Genomic DNA, 25,083 nt, shown 5'->3' with positions numbered 1-25,083 from the left:
TCATAGGACGGGGGTCACAGCCGAGCCACAACAAACCAACAAAAAACAAAATACATGGCGACACATATTAAATTGTGAAACCAAAAAACTGAAAAGATAAGCTAGTATGGTAAAGGAGCTTCAGGTAAGATTTGTTTCTTGGCAAAGACAGAGGTTTGACGGGGTGTTTGTTGTCCCAGTTGTAACTATGCAAAAGCTCGCACCTGATAAGTATGTGACAAAGTAATACTGGAGTTTAGTCCGAGGAATTTGATTTGAGTATTTACTTGTTGGGGTGGAGGTGGGGAACTGTTGCTTCAATGCACTTTACATGACAAATAAAGTTTAAAATTTTTGTAGAAATTTATAAATATCTTAAGAGTCCTTTGAGCAAGTGTTACTTTTGAGTGCAATTTTTCTGAATCTTTAAGAGAATCTTTAACAAGATTATTAAAATCTGTCCAAAGACAAAACAAAGGCGAAATTAATTATAGCATCAGTATTTCATGAGTTTGTGTTATTAACATATTAGTATTATTATTATTTTAATTTTGTACAGAATTTTAAGTCCATCAAATCGGCTTATAATCGTGTATCCGATCTCATAAAATGAATACATGGCACAAATAATTTCTAACTGACCCTCTGCACCAACGCCACTACTGTCTGCCAAAGTCGCCATTTTGGGAGTCAAGTTGCATGTAGCAATATAGCAAAATTGCATGTAGCAATAAATGTTGGATCGCCTCAAACGCACACCACAGTGTAACTGTATAACACAGGGGGACATTTACTCCGCAAAATGGTGCCAAGAATATTGTTAACATGACATCAGGGCCAAATTTCATAAAGCTGTTTTAAGCAGAACATACTGCTTAGCAAATTTCTTTGCTAAGCAAAAAATGAGTGGGGCACCAATTGCAACAATGTAAACTTTATGGGATTCTGGCTGGTACCAGTTTCTGTTAAGCAAGATTTGTCTGTGCTAAGCAAGCTTTTATACTTTCAGGCTTTATGAAACTTGGCCCAGGTACGTTGGGTCAATCGGAACACTCTACCTCGCTTTGACCTTTCACTCATCACCTTCCAATGGGAGACTTTGAGATGCTTGGTGGCAGCAGACTTACCAGGTAAAATCCATTGTTCTCTGTCATGTGCGCATGCTCAGAACTACGTAATCAATGGAAATTTACCTGGTAAGTCTGCTGCCACCTAGCGTTCCAAAGTCTCCTATTGCACTTCAACCTCTCAAATACAGTCATTAAAAAAACCAATGACGATTTTCTTTGCTTTATCCATTTTTGACTCGATTCAGACATGCAAATAAAAAAGAGGAAATGGCTGATCACACTTGACTTTTGTACAGTGTTTTTCAGTTTTTGTATAGCAATGCTTTCAAAGAAAGTGCGGAAACAGCTGATCAGCTGAAAAGTTGCATGCCCGTCGTTTACACGACTTGGGGTAGCTTTGACCATTATCAGTGAGCTCCACCTTCAAGCACAAAAATCCGAAGCAATTTCATTCATCAGGCTGTGTATCAATCAACTCAGAGAAAGTTGTAAGCTTGACAGTTTCTGAACTCGCTAGATATAAGGATTGTATGTTGCTGCAGCTAATCTGAACAATGTCTCAATTAGTTGATAATGAGCCTCAGGTCGTATTCGATAGGGTGGCTACAGCTGTGGCTACGACTGTTGCTAAGGATGCCCTAATACATCAATGCATGATGATCAAGACGTAGCCGTCAATTCGGACATGGCCTTAAAGGAACACGTTGCCTTGGGTCGGACGAGTTGGTCTATAAAAAGCGTTTGAAACCGTTTGTTATGAAATGCATATGGTTGGAAAGATGTTTTAAAAGTAGAATATAATGGTCCACACAAGTATCACTCAAAATTGCGAATTAACACGTTCGGCCATTTATGGGAGTCAAAAATTTGACTCCCATAAATGGCCGACCATGTTAGTCGACGAGGTACAAAGAAAACCGTGCAATTTCGAGGCATATATCTGTAGATCATTGTATTGTACTTTTACAACATCTTTCTACCCATATATATTTTATAACAAACGGTTACAGAACGCTTTTCAAAGACCAAATCGACCGATCCAAGGCAACGTGTTCCTTTAATAGCCCCATACTGAATTTAGAGAAAACAGCGGTTTCTTTCATAAAGGTACACACAGAAACCTTACTAATCCAACGAACAAGGCCAAATTTCATGGCTCTGCTTAAGGTTAGCAAAGAATCTGCGCTTGCAGAAGCAAGCGTATTACACAGGTTAGCGGAGAATATTTGCCAACCATAAAAAAAACCTTAATAAAAACTGCCCCCCAGGATGCTTGCTTCTATGTGCACCTTTCTAACGCTGAAGCTTACAATGTACTACCTCTTCCCAAAAAAACACTCTCAAGAAAACTCTTCAAAAATTGGATACACAGTTTAAGAAATTGATTTTTTCCTTGGAGAACAAAAAAAAAAAAAAAAAAAAGAAACTTCCTCTAGTGGATTAAAAAAATCCATGGTAATAATTATCATATAAGGATAAAATGCAACTTTTATAAACCGACTGCTGTAAAGTCGCTGCCACTTGCTACCGGCAGTGATTGGGGGCGGGAGGGATTGAGAAGCTTGGTGTGCTTGGAGATGCTCTAGTTCAAGATCTTGATGGCTTTCTCAAAGTAGTTAAATCTAGGTTTCTTGTTCTTGTTCATGTGGTCTAGGCCAAGCCAGGGCCTCGGCTGTGCTGTGCCACCTGCAAAATAATAAAAGGATAATAATAAAACACATATATATAGCTCCCAGGCGCTTTGCAACAATAACTTCTTGTTACACGAAATCATTTAAAGGTAAAAAAAGAAGATCCACAAAATGTGATCAATAAATCATCAAGGTACAAGAACAAGTAAACAGGTTTCATAAAAGATGATTAGAAGGAAGTCACTTTAAGATGGCAAGCCTGTAATTGACCGATCCAGTAGGCTCCGCCCCTGACGCACGTGTGAGAAAGAACAAGTGGGGCTCTCCAATGCCTTTCTGCACAACTCTGCCGCGCGCGCCATAATACGCAAACGCATGTCGGACTTTAGTGTCGGACCTTCGTTGCGTTGTGATTGGTCAATACGCAATGGGGCGGAGCGCTTAACGAATCAATCTTTTACACAGAGGCCACGGAGGTCATGGGCTATGTTGCCCTAGTCTTGGCTTTGGTGCCCCTTCAAAAGTTTTCCCATAGAGTTAAAGGTTTCCTGAGGGAAAATGCCTTTTGCCGAATGAAAATGGCCTTGTTCTCTAAAAGAATAAATTCCAGGACAGCCCCTTTTCTTAGGTAATGTGCAAATGTGTAAGATATATTTGAGGTTAATAGCAGATCATCTGACTTACCGCTGTGTATTTGTGGCTGGAAATCCTTCAAACTAACTTTGACATCACCCTCTGTAAAAAAAAACGTACAAATTCTTTTTTAAAACATTCAAATAAGAGTACGTTAAGTCCAGGTTATTTCATCTTAACATTGTTTTTCGCATATCTGTGTAACCCCCAGAACCGTTTTGATGGGTAGTTAGAATAACTTCCTTTTTTTGCAGTGTTGCGAACAGTTTTTGATGGGTAGATCAAATAATTTCTTCTCTGATTTTCGTTGATTTTAACACCGATTGTGGACAAAATTATTTACTTAACCATCCAAAAGCGCAGGCACCAATATTAGGATGGTGATTAGGAAATGACAAGAAATTTTTAGTTTACTAAGATGCATATGAAAGGCTCCGATCAGAGGAGGGATTTGAAACAGGGTCCACAGAGTTGAAAGGCAGGGAAAGAAACTACTGAGAGCACATGATTCCTGACCCCTTCATACTGTTGACAGAACTTGTCTTTAATCTGTCTATGTGGAACATTTTTCAAAGAAAAAGAAAATCCACCTTAAAAACAAAACAAGGAATTCAACTTTGTGGTAACTAGATTTGTGACTAGATTTTGGTGCTGAAACAGGGATCATAAAATTGATCTTATAAGATATAATAAAATAATTAAAATATGCAACTTTATTCAAATATTTAAGACATTACCTTCTGAAATATATGTCGGCCTTCCCATGACAACTATTGCAAATTTGATCTGAAAATTGAAAATATAAATTATAGGTTTAAAAAATACAACACAGTTAAAAAGGCATACGGGGGGGGGGGGGGGGGGGGGGGGGGGGGGGGATTTCACAAACTAGTCTCATCTGGAGATAAGATAAGTTACTCGCTCTAACTTAGGACTAGCTTTAAGTTTTTATTAACTCCTAAAGGGTCTTAGGACTAGTGTAAAGTTAGGACTGGAAAAAAACAATTAAGCACTGATATGTTTCGCTAATGAATGACAATTAGAAAAGAAAGTGAAACACAAATGAAGCCATCGTGAGAAATGGGTTTCAGAGGATGAAGCCCCTCAGATTCTAAATTACCACAAATTCAGGAACAAATTAGATTAAACCACATGGCGTCATGACAACAATAATGATGCAGGTTGTCTTACTTTTTCTAACTCCTTCTCTGAGATATCCAGAATTTCTCGCAATCGTTCCTTGACATCTGCGAAAGATTCACCCTAGAAGATGGCGACAGATACATTAAAAACAATATATATTGACTACATTCCATTCAAACAAGAGACTATTTTTTCCCTACCAAGCAAAGGGCTACTCAGGGCTCGCCCTTAGAACTACCCCGGCGTACATTGTCTTGTAAAAACTTTGACGAGCAAAACATCACCTCTCAACTTGTCCTGTGGGCTACTAAAAACTGTACAACGTACTATTTTTAAAATGCTCATATTTCTATCATTCAGATGTGAATTAAACATGTTTTAAATGTGTTAAGTTATTTTGGAGTGTTTGAGTGAACTTTATTGACCCCTTGCACGCGGCGACTGGTGCCACGCTTACCATGTTGGTGGGCAAGTTAGGTTTACGTATATTAACGCCGTATTGCCTTAAATGCGCACTTCACTGCATAACGCACAGAATACTCTATGCATAGAGTTATATATGAAAACGCCAGTATGGCGCATTAAAGATTTTTCTGTTGATGACGTCAGGTAAAATGGGTCAATAGGCCACTTATACTTGTTGTGATTGCTACCATTAATGCATCAGAAAGATACAATTTTTACAAAAGTAAAGATACAAAAGTAATAAATACCTCTTTGATTCTTAGAAGAAATGGAGTTCCAAATGTGCTGAATAGGTCTTTATGGTAGTGGGCCGTACAAACCAACATTTCATTATCGCCTAGCTCCAGTTGATCTGCGGGTATCTCCTACACGTGAGTACAGAATACAATTAAATAAAAAGACTTGTACTTTTTAGTCTTAAAATGGCCGTTTGAAACCATAAGGGTTGTGGCCATGCAATCAAGGACCTCGCCTTCATCCCTTATCACACGGCTACAACCCTGCCATTTTGTACCAGTTCTTAAACATGGCCACATGATGTCCTCTTGTCGGAATAAGAATGGATAAACTGTCCGAGGTACTTATGAATGATAAATGCCAGCCTACAACATTATGTGCTTACACAATATCTACCCAAGTACACAGTTCTGTGCACAGTTGTAAACAAACCCAGGCCTGAAGGCGATTGCCTCCATGCCCCCTGGTCATTGTCTTGGTGCCCTTGAAATGCGCCAGTAGAAACTTACAACTTCCTTCATAAAGTGCCCTTTACCAATACCTTGGTGCCCTTGCACTTTCAAAAACGAAGCATACAGGCCTGTAACTCATACAGTTGAATGGTTTCAAATGGTTGGTCAACTCACTTGAGAATGGTACCAAGAGTAGGAGGGTTAATGATCCTATTTGGATTAAGACACAGAGTGATAACTGACCTCTATCCTATAGGTCTTGGTTCCTGCAGGATTGAGATGATCCAGGAGGGTTTCTTCCTTGTGCTCTTGGTAAATCTTGTTGCTGATCACATCAAGTAATCTAAGGATTCAGAAGTGGGTTGGTGAGTACTTTCATGGGTATTCGATAATGTTTGAGAGTATTGTCTTTCAAAACCAGCTAAATCCTGTACAATCTAATCATAGTTTTCACTCTCATTTTAATAATAATAATAACATGAATATCAAAGTCTTATATAGCGCACGTATCTACCAAAGAAGGTACTCAAGGCGCTGAGTATATACAAACTTTCAGAAAGATATGTTATTGCAGTGATGGATTCTGAGACCCAATTATGTAGCACCTTACGGCGCATTCAGCAGCCACAGCCAGGAACACCGGGGCGAACCCCTTCACTTTTCGCTAAGTGCACTGGGTTCTTTTACATGCGTTACACAGCACATGGGACCAACGGCTTTACGTCCCATCCGAAGGACGGAGCAATGGTTAAGTGTTTTGCTTAAGGACACTAGTGTCACAGCTGGGGATTCGAACCAACACTGTTAACTAACCAGTTTCCAAAGGACAGAAACACTATGGTCTCCTGAGGGCAGTTATACACACTAGAAATGAAGTTTAAGAATAAACATACAAGTGTGATATGGCAGACCACTTGGCCTAGACAGGCCATAAAAACACCATCACTACAGACATAAAGTCTCCCTACAAACCAAGATGAAAAAAACTACCCTTTTTTCCCCCAAAGAACCAACTCTCCCAAAAAGACATCTATAAATGTGAAACCCTATAAAGTCAACACAGTTCGAGATGCCAATCTCAGTTTGAGATGTAATTACTGATGTACGGAGAATAAACACAACTTTTAGAATAACCTTTTTTTCCAGAACTACCACCACTTCCCCACAAGAGACAATTTCAGGTGTACCCATACAATCTATTGCATGTACGTATAGCGAGGGAAAGCAGTTTCAAGATGAATATTTCTAGAAGTGAAGCATGAGACAAGCATACCTTAGTTTCCCTGTTCCTCTCTCAGACAGTTGAACGTACTTCTTGGCTTCTGTTAGTAAGTCCTTCACTGTGTCTGTCTTGTTGGGATATAACACCAGCTCCTAAATCAAAGATGTAAAAGATGACAGCATTCAGAAAATCATATCAATGAAAACCTGAATTGAAAGTCTGAATTGCATAGAGACCATGATTAAAGCCATTGGACACTTTTGGTACAGAAAACAAAAAAAAAGTTCACAGATTTACAAATAACTTACAGGGTTTACAGAAGGTAGTGGTGAAAGACTTCTCTTGAAATATTAATCCATGAAATGCTTTACTTTTTGAGAAAACATCAAAACAATATCAATTCTTGATATCGAGAATTACGGATTTATTTTAAACACATGTCATGACATGGCGAAACGTGCGGAAACAAGGGTGGGTTTTCCCGTTATTTTCTCCCGACTCCGATGACCAATTGAGCCTAAATTTTCACAGGTTTGTTATTTTATATAGAAGTTGTGATAATCGAAGTATGGGCCTTGGACAATACTGTTTACCGAAAGTGTCCAATGGCTTTAAAACAGACAAGGTCCGTTGATGTTGGGACCCTGACCAAAGCAATTAGAGCTTGATCTAAGAATACCATGAGAATATGCCCCCCCCCCCATCTTAAAAAAAAAAATAATAAAAATAAACAAACAAAATAGAGAAAGAAAATAAATTCTTCTTTGACCCTTCAAAGACCATAGTGGCCTCTTGTACTTAAATGCCTATAGCGACCATTAAACTAGACCTTCTGCCACACAACCCAAAAAGTCGAACGACACCCTTTTTTCAGAATTTAAATTTTTCAATGTTTCCTCATGTTAACAAACATCCATGTTTTCAACCAAACGTCTACGTACCATATCTCACTTTTTCTTTTTGTTACTGAAAACGACGTCAAGTCAGGAAAATCAACAATATTAGCCCTGTCAAGGTGTATGGTATAAATGATTTCAAAGAATTGTTCTTTTTAGTGTAAACATGTTCTTGTAGGTCTTGTCTCTTCAAGGTTTTACATTCTCTTCGTCTTCTCACCTCTTCCTTGAGTTTGACGTTGACCCAGATACACTTGAATTGTCTCTTGTTCTCCAACTCGTTTATCTTGATGCTCAACTACGCAGGATAAATAAATCAATCAATCAATAAGGTACATTGTTGGCAGATTCAATTATAAAAATATGTAAACAAGTATCGGGTCGATCTCACAAAGATAGTCTAACTTAGGACTAGTCCTAGTTATTCAAAACTTAAGGCTAGTTCTAAGTTAGAGAGCGAGTTACTCGTCTTAATTCAAGATAAGACTAGTCTCAACTCTTTGTGAAATCCACCACAGGACTAGCAGTCATCAAGAGCAAAAATGACTCTTACAAAACTGGAGTTCTTTTGAGAAATTCTGATGGTAAAGAACTTGATTACGCCTGAACCGGTCCGATTGTTTCAGACGCATGGTTGAAAATAGTCTTTGAAAAAAAAATGCCTGGCCAGACTGTGCTCACTCTATGATATTCTGCAATGGAAAGATAACGTGAAAGTCTTACCTTCTGGTAATACAGCTTCTTGGGCTGTCTTGGTTTTAGCGTAGATAACAAATCTCTAAGGGTTCCATCGTATGTACAGCGTAGTGGGTGGCCAGGTCCATCTCTATGTCTGAAATAAACCAATAATAGTTTTTCAAAAAAATAACCCAAATCTGCCCAACTCCCGCAGAGCACACAAGTTATGAACACTGAGTTTTATAATATAAATTTTTGGTTTTTACCCATACACCGAAGTGTGTTAGCACTTTATACTCCCAAGTCCTGTGAAAAATATCACAGGCATATTACTCAGGTGGGATTCGAACCCAGTTGATAGGATTTCAGGCATTGCATGGTGAACTATCAATGTATATTCAGTTTGCGGTAACACTAAATCTACTTTGCTGTCTTTGGAATTCGGGGGACTCCTTATTTTAGTTCTGAGTTCTGAAATAAACTGTCCTACTTTATTGAAAACTACCTGGGGAGATAGGAAAATCAGCTGGAACTACTTCTTTCGCTTAGTGGATCACGGAGACTTCTAATTATTAACTTCACGGCCGCAGGGTGACTTCTTCATTGGAATCAATTTTTCGACCAGCCGGCTCTAGTCATGAAAAGTTGATAGGCAGAGGTTGATTAAGGGAAAAATCTTGACTAATGCTGATTAGAACTTACCCTTGGCTCTTGAAGAATTGTAGAAGCATTGGATCGGTGTCTAGTTGGTTTGCTACAGCCTTAGCAATCTGTGCACAGACACGCAGAGAGACAGAGACAGAGAGAAACATGAAACACCATCAACCATTATTTATTCATTTATTTGTTTAATTTTACATTGTTCACCCTTTGCCTAAAGATACGGGGTGTAGACAAGATGACAAAGACATGTTCAGTTTTAGATGCGGGAGGACAAACCCTCATTTGAGAAAACCCACGTAGTCAGGTTGGGACTGAAAACCCCATCCCCATGCGAGGCTCTCTCAGTTATGCTGTCAAGGCTCACATCAATATCAATCATTCAGACAGTCAAAACAGTTTGTCATCAAAACTTTATGTTAACAGACAACCAAATGTTGGGGCTACTTGACAAGGTTGTATACTTGTCCTCATGCAAGGCGTGGGTGTATCATGGTGTATCATTTTGTGGCGTGTCATGGCCGAGCGATTAAGAGCAGCAGATTCAAGCTCTGCTGTTTGATCAGCAGAGTGTGGGTTCGAATCCCGGTCGTGACACTTGCTGTATAAAATTGGGGAGGTAGTGCTTTCTGCTCTACCGGCCAGGCTTCGGACTGATGATACCCAAGCCTACATCCGTATGGACTGTAAAAGGGGTAACCCTGTTTCAGCCCTAGGAGTAGGTGGCAACGGCCTCTGGACAAAAATAGTTGTAGCCCACACCTTGAAGTGGCCTTCAGGCCTTGTGTGTCTGGCGACTTGCATAAAAAAAAGTATAAACAAAATTTGGAGACACCATATCCATCAACTTCAAGCGAAACAATAAGATGAATTTTGGAGGGATGGTAGCATTGAGGTATAACCGAGCAGAATTTTTGAATCAGTAAAATGGAAGACAGTTTTTCGCTTAGTGCTTTTGACCCTGACCTGGAAGTAATTCATCTTCTGGGATAAGACGAGCGTGAATCCTTGATCAGCTTGGTTGTTCTTATCCAGGAAAGTCACATCAACACGATAGTAGAGATCCCTGAAATAATCCCTAGCCGTTGGCAGCTCATACTGTGAGTTGTCTGGATCATCCCTGAAAATAAAATTGATAACTTAAAAATAATGAGTGTGAACGTATACCAATGATACATACAACTTATGTATACTATTTTTGATGACCTCGCTGTACTACGACGTATAGGAGCGTGCTTTAGCATGCTCTTTACTTATACAAAACTTACCCACAACTTATTTCAGGTACGCCAGCGTATTAGAAAAATTTTGTCAATACACCATCATACGCTGGCTGTGACAGAGGTGTGACAGAGCCATAGAATACGTATTAGTTTTGTCATTACACCAATTAGCATGACCATTTTGCATTTCCAAAAAACAGTACCTTGAGAATCTAGTTCAACTTCTGTGAAAATCTGTGAAAAATTATAACAATTAATTGGTTCCTTTCGATTTTAAAACCAAAATAAAAAGTCGTTTGTGGTCCTTACCTTTGGAAGACAATGATGTCACCATCCATCAACTCATCCAAAGCCTTGTCAAGTTGTAATGTCACGTCAGGAATCTTTACTGTTAGGTTAGGTTTGACCTCCTGAAATCAACACAACACGGAACTGTTATTATACCCTGTCTGACTGTGGGTTCCAATCTTACCTAGGGTGCTTGTGGGTTCAAACCTTACCCGAGGTGCTTGTGGGTTTTGGTTTAAGCTTTTAAAAGTATTGACTCAATTCATTAAACGATTTGAGCTTCTTGAGTTGTCAAAATCTTGAAAATAAAATGCATGTTAACCTTGCCGTACAAGATACTTTTGGACTGACCTCATATAGGGCTAGTGGAGTACTCAGTGGGAATCCAGCTCGCTCACACATCACTGGTAGTAAGTCACCTGTTAAACAAAACAAAGATACAGAAGAATGTTACAAACAAGGCCCAATTTCAAGGCTTTGCTTACCGTATACACAGAATCGGCGCTTACAGAAGCAGGGAAGTCTGTGCTTACGGGAAGCGTATTTCACGGGTTAGCGGCGAGTTTTGGCTTCTGTGCGTGCGTACTCCACGTTACTAGGCATTCTACGCTTACAAGGCTAGCACAGAAATTCAGCGCTTGCATGCAAGCGGGGAATCGTGATCGTAAGCCCAGAATTTGGCGGTAAGCAGAGCAATCAAATTGGGCCCTGGTCTCATCTCCAGATGGGAACTAGCAGTGTAACAGTGCAAAACCCTTCGCTGCTGTGGGAAAAGAATGAAAATACGCTTTACGTTCGATGAAGTTCGGCCATGATTTATGACACCACATGTTCAAAAAACGTTTAGAACGTTACAGTTTTTGAACTCTGAGACGGAGAATGACTTACTGATCTTGGTGCTGATTGGGGCGTAGATGTGACCGTTGAAGGACATTCTCTTGAGTTTCGAATCGTACATCTTGAGAAATAGTAAGACGTCACCTGAAGAGGATGAAGAAAGAGATGAGAAATAGTACACTGTTACCATCGGTTGACCATTGGAGGACGGCGGGGTTGGTTTAGGATTGAACCTTCTTATTGCAGTAACACCATGTGTGTGTATCAGGGATTTCGATAGGTTGTTGACAAAAAACCCTGAACTATTATATGAGCGCAAAGCGTGAAAGCTTGCGAGTGCAATTCATCAAAGGGTGCAAGCACGAAAGCGTTCTAGTGCAAAGCCTGCTTACATAAATTTATCTATGGTTTTCAAAGCCCTTCTCTGCTCCGTATGGTTTAATTTTTGTATTAATTTTTGTTGTTTGTTTCAATTTGAACTTTCTTTTTCAGTCGGAGGTTTAAAAATGGAGAAATCACATCCATGATACTTCTACATTTTGTAGATTTCAGAAATCGGGAGACTACTTATTAGTTCTGCAAAAGGAACTTTCCTGCTGACTAAGTACTACAGGAAATCGATTGGGACTACTACTATCGTTTAGTAGATCGAGGGGGGCTTCTTGTTATAAAGTTCACTGCTGCCGAATGAGTTATTAATTGGTCCTTCTATCCATTGGATAGGATTGTATCTTCAAATTGCAGTAACACCATGTGTGTATATCAGGGGTTTGATAGGCTGTTGACAAAAAACCCTGAACTATATGAGCGCAAAGCGTGAAAGCTTGCGAGCGCAACGCATGAAAGGTTGCCACAGGGGTCAATCACTCTGAAGAGAGGCCCACTTCCTTGCTGCAGGAGAAGAGGCAGAGAAGGAAATGCGAGTAGCAGCCCCCCACCCCTGTGTCAGCCCCATCCCCATATGTCTGCAACAACTGTGGCAGAGACTGCCATGCAAGAATCGGACTTCTCAGCCACAGCAGCTGCTGCAAGAGAGGGGACAACCCCCCGGGAGCAGTCCATTGTCAGTATTGAAGGACGGATGCCTACTACTTACATTCCTTATCGAAACTAGGCAGACTAGCATTAGGGAACTCTGCTTGCTGTGTCTCCAGGAAGACCGTCCATACAGATTCACCATTAGCTATGTCATGTATCTAGGAGCAAAGACAAAAATAAGACAATAAATTCTTCAAACGTTAAAGGGTTTTGATACCTTTTGTAGATCAAGTTTCAGCTTCATTAGTCGTCAAGTTTTCAGGAGAGTCGGTAAATACATTGTACATGCTAAATTAATTTTCTCAACAGAAATTATTTGTTGTGACCTTGTTTAACTCATTTCTCGAAAACTACAGCAACTCAGCAAGTAATATTTTAAGGGAAGCTTTCTACTATCATTATCTTCAGACCGTGTAAGTTTATTTTAAATCTGTGGACATTGTGTGGAAATGACAGGTTTGCTCATGATCCAAAAATGACTCGTTCAGGGGTAGCCTGGTTTTACAAAGCAGCAAGCTTGTTCTTCTCTATCTGCAACCCGAGTAACCAGACTAAGGCTGGTGTCTGGACGCCCATCTAACAAACACTATGTCCCTCTTACCGTTTTGCTTGGATCTTCAAAGTCCAGCACTGTAGGTCTATAAGTTTGATTGCTTCGATTGATGAATGGCCATATTCTCATCTGATCTTCAGGGTACCCCATCGCTTCCGCCAACATCGTCATGACATCACGGTACGTTGCCGTTTTTAATAGACGAAACTCCCTGCATGGAACCAACAACAATGCAATCAATAAAAGCAAACTTTCTCTACCTAGGTAAATTCCCTCTTACACACTTCGAAATTGACAAAAAACATTTTATTTCTTAAAGATGAGGGAAAAAATAAGGACAACAAAATAAAAGAAACTATAAAAAAATCTCAAAAAAAAAAATTCATATCTCATAATTGTAATTTTTCTCTTGGCAAAAAGTAACATGTAGTAATGATTTAAGGATAAACGAATATTGTTTGGTTTTAAGCTGTACAGAACCGAGTATATAGTGCTCAGCACACAGGGTGAAACAAAACTTACCTAAATTTCATTTTATCGTAGTCACAGAGGTCGTTGCCTTGGTGACCATACAAATCGTCTTCTGATGCAACTTGTAAGGTCATATATAGATGAGCCTCCGTCCGTTCCTTGCGCTTCTGAGCCTCCAACCGTCTAGGAAATAAAATCGCAATCTTCATAAGATCTTCTGTGTGTACATTAATGTTGATCATATTTAGTGGGACACAATAAAGACCCCAAAACTAAAACCCCAAGAAAACAAAAATGTGAAGTGGGATTGGTCAAAATAGAAGAATTCTGAAAAAAAATAACCGTGTAGTGTCTCTGCTTGGTCAGAAGACAGAAGGAGGTTCCGTTACGCCTTTGGAGATTTTCAGGTTTTCTTTATCACTACAAATGATTTGGCCCTGAAGTCCTGATATAAGGAATAATCCTGGCAAAAAAAACCTTACTTTTCCTCCTGTAGCCTTCGTTTGAGAGTCTCAGGAATATCTTCGTCAGTCACCGTTAGAAGCAGATCAGCTACAATGTAAAATACAATAGAATGTTACACGCAGTGCTCTATAAACAGACGTAATGTATATATTAATCAAATGCTCCAGTTGCAAAAGTCTGCACTGGTAGAAAAGGTCATGATCTTCACCTTTTTTTCCAAACTGGTAGAATCTATATTATCCCAAGCTAAATTAGTGAAATTCAACCTGTATGAACTAGGATTCGAACTGCCTCTAGCCGCCGGGCAACCTCGGTAGTCTAGTTGGTAAGACACTGCTCTAGAATTGCAAGGGTCGTGGGTTCGAATCCCACCCGAGTAACATGCCTGTGATATTTTTTCACAGGACTCGGGAAAGTACTGAGTATACAGTGCTAACACACATCGGTGTATGGGTAAAAACCAAAATTAATATTCTTTATCCCCGATGCAAATTTAACATCTATTATTCTGTATGAACTACTTAATCTTAACTACTTAACTACTTTTAGTCTTAGTCTTAACTTACTTGTTGACATTCATGGTGTGTAGCTTTAATAATTAGCTGGTAATTTTTGTGGTTTATATTTTTAGAAATTTAATGCTCGTTGAATACTTCCACCCCTTGTTTGGTGTTATTTTAATTTGTACAGCGCCTTGGGGTCCAGTCATAGATGAATTAATGATGATTGCTAGTTTTTCTACCAGGCCTCTTCACTTACATTTACAGCTGTCCCTGATGTACACCAACATGTATGCGTTGGTGCAGTGTCTGACTGAGAGGTCGTCCTCGTGACCTCCATAGTTATTATCGATGGCCTCTTGCTTTGTACATCTCGATACAACATCATCATCAAATTTACACCACTGAAAAAGGAAAGCAACAAATACAAGTGTATTAGAGAGGGAAGGATTTCAACTCATAATATGATGCAACAAATCAGAACAAAACATCCACTGGGAAAGTGCCCATGCCCCTAAAAATAATAATACAAAAATAAAAATGAAGAAGACTGGAGAAAAGAAATTTATCTCCAAAACAAGAAATTACATTGATCAAATGATTTAGAAGAAACCACAGAAGTTCGTTCAGCACACTAAAATAGAAAAATTACGATAATACAAACTAAGTACAAATTAAGTATTTAAAAATTAACTTAAAATATGTTTTCAGAGGTATCATGACTAAACTAAATACAGAAAGTGGGCTCACTTTTTATTCTAAAAATGGAAATGACCTACTTAAATATTTTGCACTCATATTTTCTAATAATTTGTTTACCTTGCCATCTCCATTTGGATTGATAAAGCCGACGTAATGTCCCCCGTGATTATCCCCACTATGTACAAGCACCGAGTGTAATGTGTAGTCGGCAGGCGTAGATTCAGGCTCCTTCAGGAACGGATCCAGATTCAACTTAAATGGAAACTCATACCTGGAGACAACGGAACAAAAAGACGATGTCATGGTAAAGAAAAAAAAACATAACTTCACCTTCGTACTTTTAGAATTACTGCATAAGAAGAATAATAACACACATCAGTGTATATGGGTAAAACCAAAATTTAAATTCTTAATCCCCAATGTAAATTTCCATCAATTAAATCAGTGCGGTACCTGCTGCTAAAATATAGTATTCAAACTCTCGGTGGTCTAGTTGGTAAGACACTGCTCTAGAATTGCAAAGGTCGTGGGTAAATAAGCCCAGGCCTTAGCTAACTTCCCTCAGTTTAATGGGCCATTGACTGGAGCATGGAAGATGAGGGGAGGGGAGGGGAGGGGAAGAGGAGAAGGATGAGGGGGAAAAGAAGGAGACTTTCAGGCACAGATGCTACAAATTTGTAATTAATTTTACCATTGACAATATTAGAAATAACAAGGAGGGCGAGGGGCCCCATGGATACTGATGTTGAGGTTGAGGGTAGACATGGATAATAAGGAGCTGTTTGTGCTACCTTACCTGTCTTTGATTTCAACATTACTGATGTTAGCAATGACAAGGAGGTTGAGGGTAGACACGGATAATAAGGAGCTGTTTGTGCCACCTTACCTGTCTTTGATTTCAACATTACTGATGTTAGCAATGACAAGGAGGTTGAGGGTAGACATGGATAATAAGGAGCTGTTTGTGCCACCTTACCTGTCTTTGATTTCAGCATTACTGATGTTGAGGTTGAGGGTAGACATGGATAATAAGGAGCTGTTTGTGCCACCTTACCTGTCTTTGTTTTCAACATTACTGATGATAGTAATGACAAGGAGGTTGAGGGTAGACATGGATAATAAGGAGCTGTTTGTGCTACCTTACCTGTCTTTGATTTCAACATTACTGATGATAGCAATGACAAGGAGGTTGAGGGTAGACATGGATAATAAGGAGCTGTTTGTGCTACCTTACCTGTCGTTGATTTCAACATTACTGATGTTCGCAATGACAAGGAGGTTGAGGGTAGACATGGATAATAAGGAGCTGTTTGTGCTACCTTACCTGTCTTTGTTTTCAACATTACTGATGTTGAGGTTGAGGGTAGACATGGATAATAAGGAGCTGTTTGTGCCACCTTACCTGTCTTTGATTTCAACATTACTGATGTTAGCAATGACAAGGAGGTTGAGGGTAGACATGGATAATAAGGAGCTGTTTGCGCCACCTTACCTGTCTTTGATTTCAACATTACTGATGTTAGAAATGACAAGGAGGTTGAGGGGCCACATGGATAAGGTGTTTGGAGTGACTGGTTTCCACATAACCAGTCGTTTATTTTTAACATGGCTGATGTCAGCAATAACAAGGAGGGTGGATGACCACATGGATGAGAGAGTAGTTGGAGTGGTTTGTGCTACCTTACACTCAATCAATTTTAAAGGGAAGGTACATGTTTGGTAATTACTCAAAACAAATATTAACTTAAAAACTGACTTGGTAACGAGCATTGGAGAGCTGTTGGTGGTATAAAACATTGTGAGAAACAACTCCCTCTGAAGTAGCATAGATTTTGAGAAGGAGGTAATTTCTCACTAAAATAATAAAAGACTTCTAGCTAGAAGTCTTTTATTCCTATCTGAAAGCACACAAATTCGTCCAACAAGGGTGTGTTTTCTTTCATTATTTTCTCCCAACTCCGATGACCAATTGAGCTCAAATTTTCACAGGTTTGTTATTTTGTGCATATGTTGAGATACACTAAGTGAGACCACTGGTCTTTGACAATTACCAATAGTGTACCTTCCCTTTAACATTACTGATGACAGCAGAAACAAGGAAGTTGAGGGGGCCACATGGAGGATGACAAGGAGTGGTTTTTGCTGTCTTACCCATCATTGATGTCAGTAATGAGGATGGGGGTGTGGGGTCACATGGATGACAAGGAGTGGTTTGTGCTACTTACCTGTCGTTGATTTTCACATTGGAGTCAGTCACTGGATCATACTGGAACCTCATCAGCTGAAGGTGAAGTACGGGCGGAAACTTGACAAATATAACACCCTTATCAGCCTCCTGGGTATAGCAAAAAAACACAAAGAAAAAAAACTCTTTTTAATAAAAAATGTTTAAAATGCATTATGAGGGTTTGCTGGAAGACTAAAGGCACACATGGCAGTTTTTATGGGCAACTTGGAGACAACCAACTGCACTGCATGTAAAAATGAACGCTCTGGTAGAACAAGTGACATTTTCTTACAGCGTCATGCTATCCTACTACAGAAACAAACCCAGGTATACTTCCCACATGGGACTCGGACAATTCATTTAATGAATAATGCTGGACATTCTGGTATTTGTTTCTTGCTCTGACAGATTGACAGACATATGAGGGTGTGGGTAAGGATTCTTGAATGCGTACCTGCAAAGCATGTTCTCCCGCATCATACTTATTCTCACCGTCCATCGTCTCTGTAGCAATGTAGTCCCTGAAGGATTCGTACACTGCAAAAGATTTCATTCATACAATGGAATATTAATAGTCATAGTTATTATAATAATTTGTTTTTACAAACGGGTGTCTCAAATTGCTTATCAACGTTTATTTCAATACAGTTTTATTTTGTTTAGAAAACCATAGCATACCTCACAATGCCACAGAGCCACTGCCCAAAGTGCTTCAATTAAAGTGCCAAATGCGATAAGCCACAAGCTGTGCTTAAAGTGCAGTGTGGATGAGGCTTCTTTTGGTGGTCAGTATCAACCGCGGCAAGGTGTGGCACTGATTGATCACACATACAAACACAATAACAGGATGACAAGGAAAGTGTGGAATGGGTTACCTCAGCGTTGTGTACATTGCTTAAGGGGAGTTTTTTCCTTTACATATGCACCTAGGTGTAGGAGTATTAAGGCGGCTGACAAACTTCCTGCAAATGCGAACGCGATACGAATACTGACGACACAAATTCGAAATTAATAATTCGCATCAGTTGAATTGTAATCAACTCTTGCGAAACGTTCGCTGTGAAAACAGCCCTGTGGCATCAAAAATGGTATCGCATTTGCATTCGCAGGACGTATGAACCAGGCTTAAGAATTTGCAGCAAATATTAATAGTAACTTCATTAGACGTACCGTTTTTCTTGCCTTTGATGTTCAGCTGAATGTCGTAGAAGGGTTCGTTTCTGACCGACTCATAGTCAATGTGTTTGCATTTGATATACGACTGCAGACAAAATAAGACGGGAAACAAGTGTTAGAAACCAATTTATGAAGGACTTAATGAAGAGAAGACACCAAAGGAAGTTTAACTTTCAGATGTGAGAGTAAAACCATAGAGAATTATTCCAAGGAAAACCAACGCAGTCAGGTTATGACTGAACACCCAATCCACATGGTTGCTTCAGTGCTAACATTGAAAATGAGATTAAAGTAAAATTGGAAATCAGAAAATCTTTGGATCACTTACATGCATCTTGCCTTCAAAGAGTTTAGGTATGGTGTCCTCAACACACGTATTCTTCATCTTGATTTCTATATTGTCTAGAAGCTGAAAACAAAGGTATGGGGAAATTAAGTTGTTAACCCTCCTACTGTCTGACCAAATAATGTAATCCACTGTGATTGTAGAATGATAAACAATGCCAGCCTGCAATGACATCGACATCATGTGGTGAATGCATGTACACAGTCAATCCTCCTAAAGTCTGACTATTCGATATTATACATTAAATACCAAGCAATGTAAGGTCTTCCTTTGACCGCAGTAAGGATGATGTTTGTGTTCATGACGTCATATGTAAGTCGTCTATTAGATAATAATAATTTGGGAGGCTAATCATCCTTACTCGCAGCTAAGAGCTGAATTGCAAGGACGCGGCTGCAAGAAGCAGGCATGCAAGGGCGCCTTTGGCAGCCAGCCACAGCAACCCATTATGACCACGGAGCACAGCCAGAGAACGAAAGTGTTTGATTTTTCCAAAGGGAGGGAAAACCGGATGGTCTGGGAAACCCTCGTGGCACAGCAGAGAACCAACGCACAACTCAACTCACATATGGCCTGGGCATGGTATCGAACCACGGTCACCTTGGTGAAAGGCGAGCGCTTTACTCACAAGCCAACCATGCCCCTCCACCATGATGGTGGAAATACAGAAAAAACTTACCACTCTACAGAGTTCTTGGACGTCATGTTGCATAAAAGAGTCTAAGGTTTCCCACCTACGTAACAAAAACAAAACCAGCCATCTCATAAACAAGTATTAATAACTATTGAAACCCAAAACCACTTTCAACATTTAAAAACACCAAAACACCAAACCTTGTCTTGTCTACAAAGTAGTAAGGTTAACTGTTGAGAAAAATTTGTAGGTACACAACCGTACATAGTGGTTATTGGAAATACATGTAAAGGAAACACTGATTTTGGAGTCTGTATTCATAATATGAGAGTGATGTTACTTATAACAGAGAGGATCTTATAGTTTCACAGTAAACTAAATAAATAAGTAAAGACTGGCATGTGTTTTTTACCCGAATGACTTTGTGAGTTTCTTTGTTCCTACAGCTTTCTCGGTGTGTTGTAACTCATAGAAGACTCTCTGTAGCGCTAGGGGTACACTCTTAGATGAATCATCACTCTCTGTTGGCATCAGATATACTGCCTGCAATACCACAAAGATAAAAAGCAACAGGTATATTTTTAAAAAAATCAAATGTTTTCAGGATCAAAGAGATTTTGTTAAAAAAAAAACTAAAAAAAAAACTATTACCCTACTTTACTACTGTCTTAACCTGTAACATTTTGGTTCAGGCCACTTGTGTCTGCAATGGGCATTTTGGTACAGGCTATTCGTGGCTGCAATGGGCATTTTGGTTCAGGCCACTTGTGTCTGCAATGGGCATTTTGGTACAGGCTACTCGTGGCTGCAATGGGCATTTTGGTACAGTCTACTTGCTTATGCTATAGGCCTTTTTGTACAAGCCACTATCTGCTGCAATTGGTTTTTGGTACAAGCTATGATCTCTGAAGGTCCAAGTCATAGCCAGAGCCGGATCCTGAGCCAGACAATGAGAGCGGAACAAGTCCTTACCTTCCTGAGTTTATTAGTGAAGAAGAGACACTGTAGCAAGGAGTTCATGTAGCAGGTGGCTCCTTGGTTCTTCAGTCCAACATAACCAGTCAACTTCTTGGAATCCCAACTGTCAAATCAAAACAAAACAATATCATTTATTGTCAACTTTCAGGAGGGAGAGTCATGCTTTGCTGACACTAGGTCTGAAACTTATATACAAATAGTAAGAAGGTACGTTAAATTATGTTATAGATTCCAAAGAGTTTTAGAGAAGAGTCACTAGACAAGAATTGGATTGCACTAAGCGTAATCGACCGCCATATTTGATGAAATGTGCGCGCGTGAAAGGCTATCATTGGCTAAGAGCTGTGCTAAGCGCGTACACGTACGTATGCACTTTTGCATTGTTTATCAAATATGGTAGTTGATGACGCTTAGTGCAATCCGTCTTTTGATCAAATTCACTTGACATCATCATCACAATAATCTTGGTCGCCTCATTTTGAGAGTCTATGAGCATATTAACAGCATAATGTGTAATTTGACTCCAAAAATGAGGAGTGTGGTAGACAGTAGTTTGTTTATAGTGACTAGCCAACAGGATCAGTTACATGTACTTTTTCATATCACTGGTCCGTCAGCTTTTGCAATTGTCCATACATTCATATTACATGTAAATAGGGATGCTTTTCAACACTGCACTACCCAGACAGACCACTTGAAGTGAATGTCGGCTGTCCTCGGGCACTTTGGCCAGCGAGCCACTTTTACTGGACAGCAGCTATAACAATAAGTAGGATTTGAAACTTTGCATGCTGGAAATACGATATGGAAAGGTTTGCGCTAACACCATGTAATGACTATCTCTAAAAAGTTGGGGTAGTTCTGAAAAGAACCGTTGGTTTCAACTCAACGTTTCGATCAGTATGCTCTATTCGTCTTCTGGAGAAAGCTGTTGAAGCATCGTCATTAATTGTTTGTTATAAATAAACTTAAGATTATTGAAGAATTCAACTGTGTCTCCTTTGAAAGATCATTTTGTCATTTGGAATCTTAGTCACCATATTGGTATTATATCAGTTGCAAACGAAAAGCAAAAAGTGGTGACAGTAGGATGAAAGCTGTGGGTGATATAAAGTATTGACCCAATTCACCTGGTTCATATGTAACCGCCATTTTGGTGGGCAATGTCATTGTGCGTTATTTAGTGAAGTATGTATTTTAGGCGACGCGGCGTCCACACGTAAACCTAATGCCAGCCGAAATGGTGAGCGTGGCACAGTTGCTGCATGTGACGTGCGTGCAAGTGGTCAATAGTAGGGGTTCCTACGGTCTCAATGACTTACCTGACTCCATGAGGGGCATCTGCAACTACTTGGACCTCTAAGACAATGGCATCGTCCTTGATGTAACCCTTCTCTGGATCCAATAGATCCTGAACACAATCATCATAACATAATGTCAGAGTCAATCATTGATGGGCAGTAGGCGGTGGGTGGCGATCGGGCAATTTGTTTCTGGTTAAGGTTTGCAGTAACACCATGGAATTATCTTAGTTCATACATGTTTTTATATAAGTCAGTGTTCTGTAAGTCTTTGGAAAAGAAATGAATTATGTAATTTTTATCTGAAAGCTTACTTCTTGTGAAGATGGTAATGGTGGTAAACCAACCTGAGAAATTATTTCAACAATTATTTTAACAAATTTGAATCTCCAAAGATCGCCTGTAGGTGAATTTGTGAAATTTGCATGGTACCCGTTTCAATATTGCTCTTCAAGTAGACTCTTACCAACTAGTTGGAAACTTTTACATTGAAACTTTCACATGTTACTTTTATTGTATTCTTGATAGTTTTGCTGTAAAACAGCAATATGTCGGGAAAATAAAATAATGACACTACCCATAAAGAAGACTATAAACATAAAGAAATACGTCTGCCTAAAACTGTTTGCTTTTCAGACAGTTCAAAAATATATGGTGATACGTACCGACCAGGCTATGAAATGACTGAATCCCCAATCATTCTCTTTACTGTAGAATAGGTGAATAATTTCTGAGGAAATAAAGATAAATTTACAATGTTGATAAAAAAAAACAACAAGCCAAAATCAGACATTCACGTTCCAATTTTAAAACATTTCAATTCAAATCTAATCAAATCATATCAATCAACATTTATTTCCATACAAACACAATACAAACAAGCGATTGTTGATTACTATAAACAAATACTAACGTTTAGTATGATCTGGTCCATCACGCTGGTTGAGAAGCCGAAGTTCTGCAGAAGCTTGGCATGACCACGTCCTGCAAGAATTGTTACAGAAGCAAAACAACTCAATCAGCCTTTCTTTCTTGGATAAGGTTAATGATATGGAGTGTAAGGGGAAAACAGTGAAACAATTATTTGAAACAGGGCCCTGGGCAAAGAGAAGGCATCTTCTTTATTATGTGGACCATTTGTAAGTCTGCAATTCGGACCCTGATATTTTCATAAGTGAACGCTATTTTGTTTATTTATACATTGTAATAAACTAAGAGGTACCTAGCAAGATATTATACACAATTTTGACAGCCCATGCCTTTCAAATAAATCAAGGTAGAAGATTTTGAGTTCCTGACGCTAGCATTTTTGACAGACCTCAACAACCTGTTAGATAATTGAGGTATTTAAATGATAAAAACTTCATATTTGCAGGGCATTTATTTAACTTTTGAATGCGCAGGTGGTGGGGGATGTTGACAAATAATTTAACAGCAAAAGACAATCAAAGTCCGACAATGAAAGAAAATATCAACAATAAGAAACATGTGAGTTAACCAATTTTTAAGACATTCAATACGTTCAAAATAAATACAAAGAAAACACGTTTAAATAATGGTTATTTTGTGACAATGATTGCTGCGATACCTGGTCAACTATCAGAGTAATCAGTTTTTCAAATCTCCAGCGATGTAATTTTTCCTTGTCTGTCATTTACTTCCGCGCAACGTTCATGAATTTTCTGATTGGCCTGTAAGTTGACCTTTGACACGAGACGTGCCCCCTCAAACGTCTGCTTGTAGTCAGGCACCCTCAGTGTTTTTACGGAACGCGCGATCAGAAATCGTTTTTCTGCGCGATCTTATACTCGGGCAAAATAATTCTGTCAAGAAAATGACGTCAGCATTTACTGCCGTTCGACGATCCATCGGACAGCTCCAGACGAAAAACCAAAACGTCTTTCAGATGATTTACAACGGAAATACTTTCTTCAGAACGCTAGTTTTTGGAAACTAAATCAACTTCCGTTGAGGTACGTTTGATGTGGATTGCGCGAAGGTAATAAAGTCTGGAACGTCATTTTGCAATTAAGTCCGTCTATTTTCTGGAACGTCATGCAAATCTGTAATTTTTTGGCCATCGTCACTTAAAATCTGTCAAAAATTACGTTCGAAACTGATGTTTTTTACCTAAAAAAAAAATGTGGACGCTTGACAAAGTTTTTATTTTTGATAGATATTAGGTATGAGAGGCTGCAATAATCAGCGAAATTACAGTAGTCTTGTGCCAAAAAAAAAATAATTACAGACAATATTTGCTTTGTTTTTCTGTCAACCTTTTGCCCTCCTCTGTCAGGCTTATATTTCCTGTGTTTGGTGTTCTGTTGATTTTTTACTGATTTTATTTGAAAGTACATCTGTTGGACCTCATTATAGTAAACAATGAATGTTCCTTGTGATTTACTTAAGCTAGTTTTGAATTAAATATATTATCACCACAGGTTTCACTGCTGCAGACTCTACACTTTTAAAATGATCACCACACGTAATTAAAATCAACTGCTCTATCCTTATATGAACATTTTAATAAACCTTAATATGTATATACAATTATTTGAAATATCTGAAAAGGTCAAAAATAATTTTTTGAAAAATGACATTTGAGGTTGTAAAATGGTCCATATTTCAAAGAAGATGCCAGAAGCAATTATAGTAAAGCATCTTGCTCAAGGACACAAGTGACCGAGATTCGAACACAAACTCCGATGACTTAACCACCAGAACTTAAATTTGATGCTCTTAACCACTCGCCCATGACACCCTACCAATCAGATTTTGAGTACAGTACACTAGATTGTTCGATGACAACACTGGGTAAAATAAAAACAGCCCTAAATTTGTTTCCTGTGTAAGATTTGGTTGTACTCACTGAGACTCTGACTCTGCGTTACACTGCAGGAAGAAACCCAGGGTCTTCGTTGTTCGCTCCCCACTGTTTGAAGTCCTCTGCATCGCCATGATTTTCCTGCCAACCAGAAAGTAAAAACCAGTAAGCATGAATTGGAAACAACGCTGGATAATGTAGTGAGGAATTAACCTTTTCAAATCTTGCACGTTCAGAGGATTTCAGATTTGAAAAGTGTAGACCAAATTTCTGCGCTAGCCTTGTAAGCGTAGAATCCCCAGTAACGCGGAGTATGCCACGCAGAACCCCAAATTGGCCGCTTACACGTGAAATACGTTTGCACAAAATTCCCTGCTCCTGTAAGCGCAGATTCTGTGCTTACGGTAAACAGAGCTATGAAATTGGGCCCAGGATTTGAACCCACACTCTGCAG

The 25,083-nt window shown here is 39.2% G+C and overlaps 1 protein-coding gene across 1 annotated transcript in view; it reads right to left on the bottom strand.

Moving 5' to 3' along the window:
- Positions 1-2,043: 2,043 nt before the first annotated feature.
- Positions 2,044-25,083, bottom strand: part of LOC117292200 (ubiquitin carboxyl-terminal hydrolase 7-like) — a 34,752-nt gene continuing 11,712 nt past the window's right edge. Inside the window, exons 4-34 of the mRNA XM_033774161.1 lie at positions 24,675-24,770; positions 22,719-22,789; positions 22,471-22,535; positions 21,827-21,915; positions 20,499-20,607; positions 19,939-20,069; positions 19,572-19,626; positions 18,875-18,955; positions 18,541-18,631; positions 17,825-17,907; positions 17,369-17,478; positions 15,261-15,414; positions 14,701-14,845; positions 13,959-14,028; positions 13,528-13,659; positions 13,054-13,216; positions 12,511-12,610; positions 11,466-11,558; positions 10,929-10,996; positions 10,599-10,699; positions 10,033-10,186; positions 9,109-9,176; positions 8,452-8,560; positions 7,949-8,026; positions 6,884-6,984; positions 5,854-5,953; positions 5,170-5,286; positions 4,505-4,576; positions 4,051-4,099; positions 3,365-3,415; positions 2,044-2,735 (exon numbers count right to left, since the gene is read on the bottom strand). Of these exons, the coding sequence (XP_033630052.1) occupies positions 2,632-2,735; positions 3,365-3,415; positions 4,051-4,099; positions 4,505-4,576; positions 5,170-5,286; positions 5,854-5,953; positions 6,884-6,984; positions 7,949-8,026; positions 8,452-8,560; positions 9,109-9,176; positions 10,033-10,186; positions 10,599-10,699; positions 10,929-10,996; positions 11,466-11,558; positions 12,511-12,610; positions 13,054-13,216; positions 13,528-13,659; positions 13,959-14,028; positions 14,701-14,845; positions 15,261-15,414; positions 17,369-17,478; positions 17,825-17,907; positions 18,541-18,631; positions 18,875-18,955; positions 19,572-19,626; positions 19,939-20,069; positions 20,499-20,607; positions 21,827-21,915; positions 22,471-22,535; positions 22,719-22,789; positions 24,675-24,770 (3,010 nt within the window). The 3' untranslated portion in view covers positions 2,044-2,631. The remainder of the gene's footprint in view (positions 2,736-3,364; positions 3,416-4,050; positions 4,100-4,504; positions 4,577-5,169; positions 5,287-5,853; positions 5,954-6,883; positions 6,985-7,948; positions 8,027-8,451; positions 8,561-9,108; positions 9,177-10,032; positions 10,187-10,598; positions 10,700-10,928; positions 10,997-11,465; positions 11,559-12,510; positions 12,611-13,053; positions 13,217-13,527; positions 13,660-13,958; positions 14,029-14,700; positions 14,846-15,260; positions 15,415-17,368; positions 17,479-17,824; positions 17,908-18,540; positions 18,632-18,874; positions 18,956-19,571; positions 19,627-19,938; positions 20,070-20,498; positions 20,608-21,826; positions 21,916-22,470; positions 22,536-22,718; positions 22,790-24,674; positions 24,771-25,083) is intronic.

The sequence above is a fragment of the Asterias rubens genome, chromosome 7, assembly GCF_902459465.1.
Source record: "Asterias rubens chromosome 7, eAstRub1.3, whole genome shotgun sequence".
Classification (NCBI taxonomy): domain Eukaryota; kingdom Metazoa; phylum Echinodermata; class Asteroidea; order Forcipulatida; family Asteriidae; genus Asterias; species Asterias rubens.
The sequence above is the reverse complement of the archived record's forward strand: the minus strand, read 5'-3'. Positions and strand labels throughout refer to the sequence as shown.